The 12,715-nt window shown below is 44.6% G+C and overlaps 1 protein-coding gene across 1 annotated transcript in view; it reads left to right on the top strand.

Annotated features, from left to right (window-relative positions):
* The window catches only part of ITGB3 (integrin subunit beta 3), a 58,830-nt gene extending 47,204 nt beyond the window's left edge, over window positions 1-11,626 (top strand). Inside the window, exons 13-15 of the mRNA XM_047757678.1 lie at window positions 1,735-1,854; window positions 6,880-7,046; window positions 8,442-11,626. Of these exons, the coding sequence (XP_047613634.1) occupies window positions 1,735-1,854; window positions 6,880-7,046; window positions 8,442-8,507 (353 nt within the window). The 3' untranslated portion in view covers window positions 8,508-11,626. The remainder of the gene's footprint in view (window positions 1-1,734; window positions 1,855-6,879; window positions 7,047-8,441) is intronic.
* Window positions 11,627-12,715: the final 1,089 nt, after the last annotated feature.

Raw genomic sequence — 12,715 nt, 5'->3', positions numbered from 1 at the left:
GCAGTAAGACACAGTTGGCCAGCCAGCTTCTGGGTAGGGGTGTTATGGGAAAGAATCAGATCTCTGAACCCTTTGGCTAATATCAGAAGTGGGGCTGGGGTGAGGGTAGTGATTTGGGGATTGAGTTTAAGGAGGCAGTTTTTTCTCTGGAGGAGATCAGGCTTGCTATGATTAGCTTAGATGGAAGAGGCTGCTGAGATAGGAGATATATATATATATATATATATATATTTTGTCTTTTTGCCATTTCTTGGGCCGCTCCTGCGGCATGTGGAGGTTCCCAGGCTAGGGGACTAATCGGAGCTGTAGCCACCGGCCTACACCAGAGCCACAGCAACGCGGGATCCAAGCCGCGTCTGCAACTTATACCACAGCTCACAGCAATGCCGGATCCTCAACCCACTGAGCAAGGCCAGGGATCAAACCCGCAACCTCATGGTTCCTAGTTGGATTCGTTAACCACTGAGCCATGACAGGAACTCCAGGAGATATTTTTTTGTCACCTAACCAGATGGGTATTACGAGTTAGTTGTTAAGTATTACCCCCATTCCCCTACCAAGATAATCATAAATGCTTCTTTGTATGAAACCTTGTAACTTACACAAGTTATAAAAGTATCTTTTCATTGTGTTATTCTTCTCCCAACAATCTAGTAAAGTAGAATTTAGTACTATTGGTATCTTCATTTTTGAGGATGAGGAAATTGAATCTCAACAAAGTTAAGTAACTTGCCCAAGCAAATTAGTGGTGAGTTAAGATTAGAATGAAATCCTGAAATCCTTACTCTTTCCACTCTACTGAAATACTGCTGTGGTTTACCAAAAGCTTATTGAGCTAAAGTCTGTAGGATGTGCTTTGAGACTCATGTCCTAGTCCTACTCCATCACTTCTTTGCTGTATGACCTTGTCACATTTGCTTAATCCCATCGTGTGTCAGTTTTTCCCATCTGGTAAAACTGGTATAGGGCTTAGTGCAGCTGTTGAAGGGTAATCCATAGTTTCAGAATAATGTCAGAATAACAGATTTTAGAATTAGAAGAGGAAAAGAATGGATATATTTATACGTATAACTGATTACTTTGTTGTACACCTGAAACTAACACAACATTGTAAGTCAACAATCGATAAAAATAAAAATAAAATAACATGCAACAAATAAAAAGTAAAATTAGAAGGGACGAAGCCAACAAAACACGATGGGGGGCAGAGAAGAGGAGATGGCTCTGGAGAGGAACACTGGATCAGAAGCAGAAATAGAAGAAATATAAGGGCTGAGTAAACTGTTGAGAATCATTGAGCCAGCAGAGAAAGGAAAGAGAGGGAACACCCACTGTGTGTTAGGTAGTTTATGTTGTTTGATTCTCAACCATCCCTGTGAATGAGGGTATCTTTGGTATCTTTTTCTTCCACAGAAGAAGGAAGGGAGATTTGATGAGGTCAAGTGACTTACCCAAGATCACACAGCTGGTAGGTGATCCAGCCAGGCTTTGAATCAGATTATGTAATAGAATGTCATGTCCCTTCTACAGGAAGGAATAAGAGCCAGAAAAGGCCTGTGAGGGACAAAGTACATCACCGAAGGTCATCTAGAGGTCATCTAGGTGGCACAATAGCCATCTCTATTCTGGGCATCGTGCCTAACGTCAGGCATAGGGTTTCCTGTGGTCCGGGGGTAGCCCCGTCTTCCAGGAATTGACCTGTTTTTCATTCTCTCATTGTCCCCCCTCCCCCAGAGGACAGTGGCAAGAATGCAGTGAATTGTACCTACAAGAATGAGGATGACTGTGTCGTCAGATTCCAGTACTATGAAGACTCCAGTGGAAAGTCCATCCTGTATGTGGTAGAAGAGCCAGGTGAGTGAGCCCTGAGGGTCCTGGTGCTGCTCCAGGGAGAGGGAGAACTGTGTTAGGCAGTTATTTCCATCCATCGCTCCTCTTAAAACAGCCAGGTTAAGGGCCTGTCATCCGGTTATGGGGGTGTGTAAATACAAATGCTAGCAAGAAAGTGACTTGCTAATTGAGGAGACAGAAAAATAAGAACGCGGGTAAGGAGAGGAAGAAGGTAGATGTGGAGCTCATCAAGGAACAGAGTATAGCATGGATTTTCTGGAGGCGATAATGTTTAGAAGTAAGGAGTTTAAATTCTAGACTTTTCAGCACAAAGCATCTGCTCTGCCAAAAGTTAAATGGTTGCTAAGAGCAACCTGTTTGCTGCTTCAGAGGAAGGCCTGAGGTTTGAGGTACTGACCTTACCAGGTTCATCATGAGAAGTGGTGAAGGGTTGGAGGCACTGCTCAAGGCTGCCCTGAACACTGAAAAGTCAGTGCTTGCTTTCAAGGCCCCATGGAAGCAGGAGCACTTAACCTGTCATATAGGTTTGTCACCATCTAGCACAATAGATTTGCTTGTTTCCCCTTATTCCCTTCATCTCCTTTCCTTCCCTTAAACAATGGATTAAGATGAGAATCATTAGATAGTATATATATATATTTTTTTTTATCTGAGCTGCGTCTGCAACCCACACCACGGCTCACAGCAACACCCGATCCTTAATCTCCTGAGCGAGGCCAGGGATCGAACCCGCATCCTCATGGATACTAGTTGGATTCATTTCCACTTTGTCACAACAGGAACTCCCAACAGACAATATTTTTGAGCACTTCTATCAGGCAGTGGGCTGGGTGCTGGGGATATAATAGTAAATAAGGCAGAGATGGCACTCACCAGCTGTGGGGGAGAGAGACTTGTAAATTAGTAATGACACTGCAGAGGGATAAGGGCTAGGATAGGAGGGCGTGGGGGATGGGAGGGTGGACAAGAATTTTGGGGAGGGAAGGAACAATGTCTGAAGGCAGAGGCTGAATCACTTGGTCGCTTGACTTTTTTTTTTTTTTTCCTTTCTTTTTAAGGGCAACCTGTGGCATATGGGAGTTCCCAGGCCAGGGGTTGAATTGGAGCTGCAGCTTCGGCCACAGCCACAGGTACAGCTACAGCAACACCAGATCTGAGCCACGTCGGTGACCTATGCTGCAGCTTTCGGCAATGCTCTAGATCCTTAACCTACCAAGTGAGGCCAGGGATCAAACCTGCATCTTCACGTCACTATGCTGGGTTCTTAACAGCTGTAGGAATTTCTTCAAATCATTCCTTAGACCAGGGGCCAGCAAACTTTCTCTGTAAAGGGCCAGATGTTAAATATTTCAGGCTTTCTGGACCAAATGGTCTCTGCTCTGACGACAACTCTTAGCCCAGTAGCAGGAAAGCAGCTGTAGACTATATGCAAAGGAAGGGGCCAGGCTGTGTTTACAGAAACAGGTGGCCAGTGGCATGCAGAGCATTGGGCCCTCCGTGGCCAACCCCTGCTTTAGGCCAGTGGTTCTCAAACTTTTGTGTGTTCCCTTGTTAAAAAAAGTCCAGAGTCTTGAGCCCTGTCATACTTCCACAAGCCTACACCTCTGTGCTCTTTATTAGCACTCCTGGTAATTGTGATATATTCCCCAATGGTCGAATGCCTCTGATTTAGACATACCACTTCCCCCGAGGAGCCTTCTCAGACCTCCTCCAGCCTCCATTCCAATGACCAGATTTCCTGCACCAAATTCTCACAGCAGTGGTGCTTCCCTTTAGATGAGCTTTCACCACACTATTAAATTGCCTCTTTAATCACCTGCCTCCCTCCATCGATCATACGTTCCATGAACACAGGGATGGTGTCTTTCTTATCTATTGTTCTGTCTCCATATTTAGTTATTGATGGAGAAAATACTTAACTCGAGGGTTTTGGGTGAATTAATAGGACTGATTATTCCTAGGAGACAGGCAGATGTAACATACATCTTGATATCTGTTGGAAGAATTTGGGCTACTTGGAGAAGGAAGGGGATGAAAGTGGGGAAAGGGCTATATCAGTGTCATCCAGGGTGTTGCTGTCCCCATGGGTAGATGTGAATGTGGGGTCCCCATTTGTGATTATTGTTCATCAGCCTTTTGAGAGCTCTCATCCTTTGTAAGGGAGAAGGTAAAGCAATGGCATCACCTTAATTTTACTTTGTGACCCAAGGGAATTCTGATGTGGGGAAGTGGAGAGGGAAGAGTCTGGGTGTGTATCTGTTGGGGAGCAGGTGTGAATTAGTTTGGCCAGGAGTTCCTTCCCACCCGCCCAGGTTAACACATTGAATGGATTTTTCCAAATCCACCCTATGTGTACCTTTGTCCCCTCTAGTGACAGAAGGGCAGCGTGTTCTTGCTTTGGGGATTTAACATTTCTTCATCTCTTTGCTGTAACAATCCCACTGGTGCTTCTGCTGTTTCACTTACCAAAATCACTTCACCTGGTATTCTGAGACTGGACTCTACTGCCTGGAGTTGTGGGGAACAGACATGATAACTGGGGTGGTAACAAATATCTAGTTATCAGAGTGAGGGTAACTTTTTAGGCTTACGGCCGGTGGACCCCTTCCTCCACATTAGGAGATGCGATCCCAGACTCACATTTCCTAATCTGGCTGCCCTGGAATTCCAAGTTCTGCCTCTCCTTTCACCCCAACCCCCAATCCCTTTCAGGGCCTCTGGCTTTGAGTAGAAGGTAGCATCTGAGACCTCAGAGAGTATTCCCATTCTCTCCCCTCATATTCTTGCAGATGCTCTCTCCGAAGGGCTGAGGCACTAAAGGGCACCGAAGAGGGTACCACCAAGGAGTCTGACATTGGCCAAGTGGTGTTCAGCCACCAGGGCATGAGCTCCCTTGAGCTGAGCCCTCACCACTCCTAGGTGGGGCTGCCTGGTAACATACAATACTTCTCCTGCAAAGTGTGGTACATACTGATGTCAAAAGGTTACTCATTGTTTATCTGAAATTCAGATTTAACTGGACTTCCTGTCCTTTTGTTTGTCAAGTCTGCTCACCCTACCCTGTCTGCCATGACTTTGGGTCATCACCTGCTGTGGGTCCTCATCACTGTGGCTGGAGGGCTCTCCAGAGACCACTTGGTCTTGTGTCTGCTTCCAGGAAGCCTGCCATCTACCCTTTTCAGGACAGACAGTTAACAGTTTTAATTCCCCCCCACCTCCACCCCTGAAATTTCCCTGGCCTTCTACCTGTCCTGCCCATGCTGACATGCAGAACTGAAGAGAGTCCACACTGAGGTTTGTGGGTCAGCCCTACCTCAGTCTTCCAGAGAATTCATAACAGCTTTCCCAGAATTCATAATTGCTTTCCCTTTGCTCCTGGGAACTCAGATGCTGGAACCTCACAGCCTCTCTCCCGACATTCCTTTAATTATAGACAGGTTGTAATTTGGTGGGATGGGAAATAGACAGCTTGGGTTGTGGTGGCGGTTATTTTGGGGGTAGAGTGTGGTGAGCGTAGCGTGTATGTTTAGAGAAGAAGGTGGAAGACAGTGTGGAAAGTAGGTGTGACGCCTCTCCAGACCCATCATACTCACATATACAAACGCCTACTTACTTCACACCTGAGAGTTTACCAGAGTGAAGTCACTCATCAGACATCTGCTGTTGATGGGAAGCAGAGCCCTTCAGCTTGGCTCTCAGTGGGGTGACGTACCTCTGTTTATGTTGGTTGTTGATTGGGGTTGAGCAGGAAGTTGGCTCTCAATAGGCTTGGGACTTTAGATGACTAAATATTTTGGGAAGAAACCCAATATATTGTCTTGGTTGGCAGGCCTCCTGGTCTCCAAGAATGTGCTAAAAATGTCATTAGGTTCTCCACCCTCAGGGAGTAAGTATCTGAACTAGGGTAACTACCTCAAAGGCCTACAGGAACTGGGTAAACAAATTAGGGAAAATCAGCCACATGTCACATGTACACCAGTAACATGTGAGACATTTTAGAGACAGAGAAGTAGGAAACAGACACCCCAGAAAGGTTAAGTTACCAAAGGTCAAACAGAAAAGTAAGTGGTAAGCCAGGGTTCACACCCGGGCAGTCTGGCTCCAGAGGTCATGGTTGCACAGACTCAGTCACAAGTCACACTTTACTCTCTGTTTAGTGGAGAAAAGAGAGAGTGCTGAGGATACTGGCAAACTAAAAAAACATGTCCCATCTAAGCCCTTAGCCCTTGTGATTTAAAAATAAAATATAAAAATATAGATTCAGTGCTTCTAGATCTTTTGATTTTATTTTTTAAAGAGAAGAGGAAGTATCTGAAATTTTAGGAGGAGCATGTCCTGATTATTCCATGTTGCTGACAAAATAATTTTTTTTTGTTGTTTTTTTAAGGGCCGCACCTGTGACATATGGGAGTTCCTAGGTGAGGGATCGAATCTGAGTGCCAGATTCGATAACCTGCTGCACAACAGTGGGAAATCCCAAACTTAAATTTTGAATAAACAATTATGTGAACTGACACTGAGTAGCCTGGGTTTTGCCTGTGGGTGACCAGCCAATGACCTCTGATTTAAAATACTCAGGACAGATTATGGCTGCCCTAAAGATGGGCTCCCCTACTCCTTTAAAAATTAATTAGCTTATTTTGTAAGTTCTGTTTCCTTCAGAGCACGCTGCAGTACTTTATTACTTTGTCAAGAAGATCTTATTGGGAGTTCCTGTTGTGGCTCAGTGTAATGAACCTGACTAGTATCCTTGAGGACATGGGTTCCATCCCTAGCCTCACTCAGTGGGTTAAGGATCTGGCATTGCCATGAGCTGTGGTGTGCTGTGGTGTAGGCGGCATTGCTGTGGCTATGGTGTAGGCTGGCAGCTGCAGCTACAATTAGAACCCTAGCCTGGGAACTCCAATATGGTGCATGTGTGTCCCTAGAAAATAGACCAAAAAAAAAAAAAAAAGATCTTATTTGTGGCCAGTTCAAGAGATTCCTGTTCCATTCCCGACCACCCTGCTCTGTGTTCTCTCCTGACAGAGTGTCCCAAGGGCCCTGACATCCTGGTGGTCCTGCTTTCAGTGATGGGGGCCATTCTGCTCATCGGCCTTGCTACTCTGCTCATCTGGAAGCTCCTCATCACCATCCATGACCGGAAGGAGTTTGCTAAATTTGAAGAAGAGAGAGCCAGAGCCAAATGGGACACAGTAAGAGGCTGGGTTGGGCTGGGTATTTTCTTAAGTCATTGGCTCCAGAGCCTGATGTAGAAGCAGTAGGTGCTAAAGGTGGCCAGTTCAACCAGCACCATAGTCTCCCAGTTAGCCTCTATTCTGGAAATTGGGAGATGCTCTAACTGTCCTGTTGTCCTTATACTTCCTGGAAACTACCTGATCCTCTCACCATCACATCAGTGAGTAATGGCTGAGCACAGACAGGGCCCAGCTCTACTCTGGACACTGCAAAGAGATGAAAAGGAAACTTCTCTGAGTGAGGGAGATAGGACAAACTTGAGAATCCTACATTGAGGAGATAGAGTAATACATTATATATGGATGAAAGCATCAAACACAAACAGAAATAAATAATAGCTAACATTTACTGAGGATTTACCATGTATCAAGAACTATTCTAATTATTATTATTATTATTTGTCATTTGTCTTTTTAGGGCTGCACTTATGGCTATGTAGAGATGAAATAAGTTAGTACATAAAAATCATTTAGAATAGTTCTTGGAGTTTTCATCATGGCGCAGCAGAAATGAATCTGGGAGCCATGAGGTTGCAGGTTCGATCCCTGGGCTTGCTCAGTAGGTTGAGCATCCGGCGTTGCTGTGAGCTGTGGTGTAGGTCGCACCAGTCTCGGCTTGGATCCCACATTGCTGTGAGTCTGGCGAAGGCCAGTGGCTGCAGCTCTAATTGGACCCCTAGCCTGGGAACCTCCATATGCTGTGGGAGCAGCCCTAGAAAAGACAAAAAAAAAAAAAAGGAGAAATTCTGATCCCTGGAGGGACATGAGAATGTACCGTGCTTTTTGAGGCTACTACTAAAAACTACCCAACCTAATGAGATTTGTAACTCTTTGTTAGAAAATAATTTGGGAAGTGTAGTGAGGATTCTTTTCCTGGTAACATGGCAGCCTGTGGGTAGGGCTTGAGGAATGAGGTGAAAACAGATTAAAAATTATTTGAGCAAAAGATGTCCTGCTACATTTCTCTTCTCTTCCCACATCCCCCAAAAGGGTTGCAATGAAGAGAAAAGGGGAGAAGGGTAAAAGGGAGAGTTTAGAAGAGAGGGAAGAAATGGAAGATGTTGGCTAAAAGCTGTCTTGAAATGTTTGGAGATCAGCAAAAATGATGGGCTGCCTTAACCTCTTAGGAATTGAGGGGTTATGGCAGGATGGTATTCCACCCTAACTCTCCTCTTATTTCCTATCCACTCCCTCCTTAAGAGCAAACGTGTGAGTGTTACAAGCATCAAGCTGTTCATTGATGGTATAGCCCAGAGAAGTGTCTTGGGTAAACTTCTCAGATGAAGTGTAAACCCTGAGGGTGGGGAAGAATTGAGGAATTTGCTGTAAGATACTTTTTTCTTCTCTCCACAGGCCAACAACCCCCTGTATAAAGAGGCCACATCCACCTTCACCAACATCACCTACCGGGGCACTTAATGACAAGCAGTCATCCTCAGATCACTGTCAGACTGTCCCAGGATTGTGGGTGTCTCTGCTGTCATGTTTACAGGGGGCAATATCTGTGGGGCAGAACTGGGGGCTTGGAGTGGGATGGGTTGGAAGAGTGTGTGTGTGTGTGTGTGTGTGTGTGTGTGTGTGTGTGTGTGTGCGCGCGCGCGCTGTGTGTGGGGGCGTGTATAATTTAAAACTTGTGATATGTTCCAGTAAGTGGGGCTTCTCAGCCTTTGTCCTCAAAATGCCTCCTTCAGGGAGTCTTCCTGCTTCACCTGAGGGTGACCTACACAGCTGAGCAGGTTTCTTCATTACCTCAGTGGGAAGCCAGCTTTCCTTCTCAGGCCATTTTCTTGAAGAGAAGGGCAAGGCTCAGGCCTCTCGTTCCAGAGAAATGGACCTTGATTTACCCAGTCTGTGGTTCTTGGGCCTGGCTCTCAGCCAGGCTTTGTATGTCTTCTGTGCCTCACTCTCCTCTCCTTTCCCTCAGGCCAAAGGAGAAACCGGCGGGGGGTTGGCGGGGGGGGGGGGGACCGAACCATCAGGGCTGTCTGTCTTTGCCATCACCCCAACCCATCATGGTTCTCTCATAAGGGAAGTCCTTGCTGCCTCATCTTCTATTTGGGAGTGAGGATGGCAGGGCCACCCAGGGGTCATGCATGGCCTTGGGGAAGGTGCCCGAGTCCCCAGTTCATAATTATAACCCTTCGGATTTGCCTCGTTGGCAGCTCCACCCCAGAGGTTCCCTTAGAAGTGTATCACCCTTAGACCAGCATCACCTCTTTACCTCCTATTCCACCCTCTCATGGCTGTTGACATTTGATAGGTACTAGGAATCTCTCTCACTACCAAAAGCTTTTCCTCTCAGGGAAAGTGCTCTGGTTAGAGCCAGAGGTCTGGTCTCACCCTTCAGGCCTTTTGCCCCTTGTCCCAGGCACCTCCACACACCCAACCCTGTATTTCTATGTGCTATGCCACCCATGGGGCTGATTGTATTTATTTACCTCTTGGGTGTCTTGTGAAGGAGTCATTCCCATGGGTCTCTGAGTCTGCTGGGGACAAATGCCAGGGTGGAATGATGGGCCCATTGTATCAGCATGTGTGGCCCATTCTCCCAGGGGCCAGGCAACCTCGTTATAAATCAGTCTTTAATCTGAGAGTGCAATTGTTTTATTTTTCTCATTGGAGCACCTGAAACCATGGTGAGGCCTGCTTAATATAAAGGAGCATAAACATAAACACATGTCCATTATATTTGTAATTTTATTTGATGATGAGGAAGTAGAAGATAAAAAAAACCACACAGACTTGAGCTGGATGCAGACTCTCGCACTTGGCAAATTCATAGCAGTGACTGCCCAGTGGCTGGGTCTATAACGGCTCTCTGATCCTGGAAGCCTGTGGGGATAGACACATGGACAAGCCAGACCTTTCCCGAGGAGGAAAAATGGGCTCTTCTTTTTTTTCTAGCAAAAGCAGTTGCTCCATTGATGTTTACATTCATTCAATATTAACAGCTCCACCACTCCCCAAGAAAAAGGAAATGGCCTATAAACAGTGGTCTGAGGGTCAGAAAATCTAAGGCCTGGCCTCAGTGTTGCAGCTAAGGAACTTTAACCTTAAGGCAAGTCACTTTCTTCTCCCTGGGGCTAGTTTCATTTTCTAGATTGAAACATGATGGGTTTGGACCAGCCAGTCTAGAAAGTCTCCTTCTGTATCAACATTCTATGATGCTGGGACTTACTGTGGCATCAAGCATGCATTTAAGATTCTGGGGGATGTTGATTAGTGTTTATTTTTTTCAGTTGGGAGATTGGAGAGACCTGGTTTGGTAGGAGCAGATGTTCTCCAATATCGCCTTTCTCAATGAAAAACCCTCATCCTGGAGTTCCCATCGTGGCTCAGTGGTTAACGAATCCGACTAGGAACCATGAGGTTGCGGGTTCGGTCCCTGCCCTTGCTCAGTGGGTTAAGGATCCGGCGTTGCCGTGAGCTGAGGTGTAGGTTGCAGACGCGGCTTGGATCCCGAGTTGCTGTGGCTCTGGCGTAGGCCAGCAGCTACAGCTCTGATTGGACCCCTAGCCTGGGAACCTCCACATGCCACGGGAGTGGCCCAAGAAATGGCAAAAAGACAAAAAAAAAAAAAAAAAGAAGAAGGAAAAGAAAACCCTCATCCTATCCTCTTTCAGAACCCCTTCTCCCACTTTTGTCAGCAGTTACACCTTCTGATGTAGCACTTAAGCTCCACTTGGTTATTACTTCTTTGCTCACTTTGCACAAAGTTTCATCCAGGTGTTAGGGAAGAAGAAGCCCTAAGAACTAGCTGAAATGGGTCTTTTGTATCCATATGTTAACATTGAGAATAAGCCTTGGGATTAGGATGGGGACAGATGCTGAGCCTTGTCTCACTCATGATAACTCCTCCTAGTAGGGAATGGCTATGTAGTAAGGGGATAAATGCAGAGGGATGTTTATGAACCCAAGAAATTTAGACTCTCACTCTTACCTTTGGCTATGGGAAGAGACTCCCTTGGAGTAGCACTTGGTCCTTATATGGAGCACCTGGTTCTTCATATAAGATAGTTTATGTGAAGAAACTGTATCCAAGGATGAGGAACATATATCCAAAGGATGAAAAAATCAGTGGTTCTTGTCTGAGCTTTTGGAATGAGGCTTATAGGCTTTGAAGACCAGGACTGTTTATGTGTGGGGAGAACCTTTAGCTGTATTCATGACATAGCCAATAGCAGTCAGTTTTGGCATGTAGGGTGAACATCTAAAGAGTATTTTAGCATCAGACAACACAGCCCAAAGAGGTTATTTGTGCCTAGCTCTTTGGGAGATATTTTATGTTCAATCTCAGGATCTTGGACAGTAATGGGAAACTTTGAACATTCCTGACAAGTTTTCATGTAAGAAATCAGTTTGTTTGTTTTTTTGTTTTGTTTTGTTTTACCTCTCAGATGTTCCTAGACCATCCATGATTTCAAGATACTTCTCTTTTTTAAGTATTCCTGGTTGAAATTACCTATGTGCCTTCCTGACTTCCTGCCTCCTTTGTTTAAATTGTGCAACAGTGAATTAAATGTGCTTTCCAAAAAGAATTGGCCTAAGGCTCCCCAGTGCTTCCTGTGTTGTTATTTCTGTTTCCTTTGGGTGAAAAGAGTAAGTGTCATTGCCTCACAAATGATTATTTTAGAACAAGTGTGTTTCAAATTTGTCAGAAGATAACTACGGGAACTGTTTCGAAACCTAGAGCTTTTCTTTAGCCTTTAATAACATTTTCAAAATGAGTAAATTTTTACTGTTCTAAGAGCTGGAGCTTTTTTTTTTTTTTTTTTTTTAAATCGGGGATTTTTTAGGAACTTGCATTACCTCTACAGAACAGACTGTCAATTTAGTCTAGGTTTTGTTTGAAGGAAGCATAATTTGGTAAAATAGATGCTTAATGGCAAGTTATTTACAGGACCATTTAAATGCCCAACTTTTATTTAAGGCAGTGTCTCAAAGGGTCAGCCCTGGGGTCAGTGAATCTGCTTTAATAAGCTCTCGTGGTAATTCTGTTGCATGCTCACGTTTGAGAATCCCTGATTTAATCACATAGTTACACTTTCTAGCTTAGAAAGAAGTTCACAATAAGCCAGCTGAGTTACTAAAAGAACATATTTTGGCTGATAGATTAAGAAAACTAAATATCTACCCACGCAAAATCAAAGTCTACTTTCAATTCACTTCCCAAGTTAAGCAATCACAAGCTTGTTGGGTTCACTCATAGCCACAAATTCCCATGAAAAACTAAAAGAAGTAATAGATCAGAATCACAGGGGAAAAAACAGCTAAAAGGATACTTGGCAGGCATCTAAGAAAACCTTTTATGTGTACCAAGATGAAGCAAGAAAATACACTTCCCCAGCATTTCCTCATAGGACATGGGATTAAAATCTTAATTATTAACATTATCATCCTATAGGATGCCAGAATACAACTTTAGAATTTGTAACTTTACTTTTTTGCTATTTGAGCACTGACAGAGTGGCACTGAAGTACTTTATACAACACTTATAATTTTTGCCTTTGAGTCTTACATTCCTCCCATAATGTATATTTTTAAAAACATAATACAGTGCATGACATCATCAAAAGATTGTGAACCTAGACCGAATCCTTTTATGGTGAATTTTGTAAGATTCACT

Source organism: Phacochoerus africanus, chromosome 14 (assembly GCF_016906955.1).
Source record: "Phacochoerus africanus isolate WHEZ1 chromosome 14, ROS_Pafr_v1, whole genome shotgun sequence".
In the NCBI taxonomy this organism is placed as follows: domain Eukaryota; kingdom Metazoa; phylum Chordata; class Mammalia; order Artiodactyla; family Suidae; genus Phacochoerus; species Phacochoerus africanus.
The sequence above is the reverse complement of the archived record's forward strand: the minus strand, read 5'-3'. Positions and strand labels throughout refer to the sequence as shown.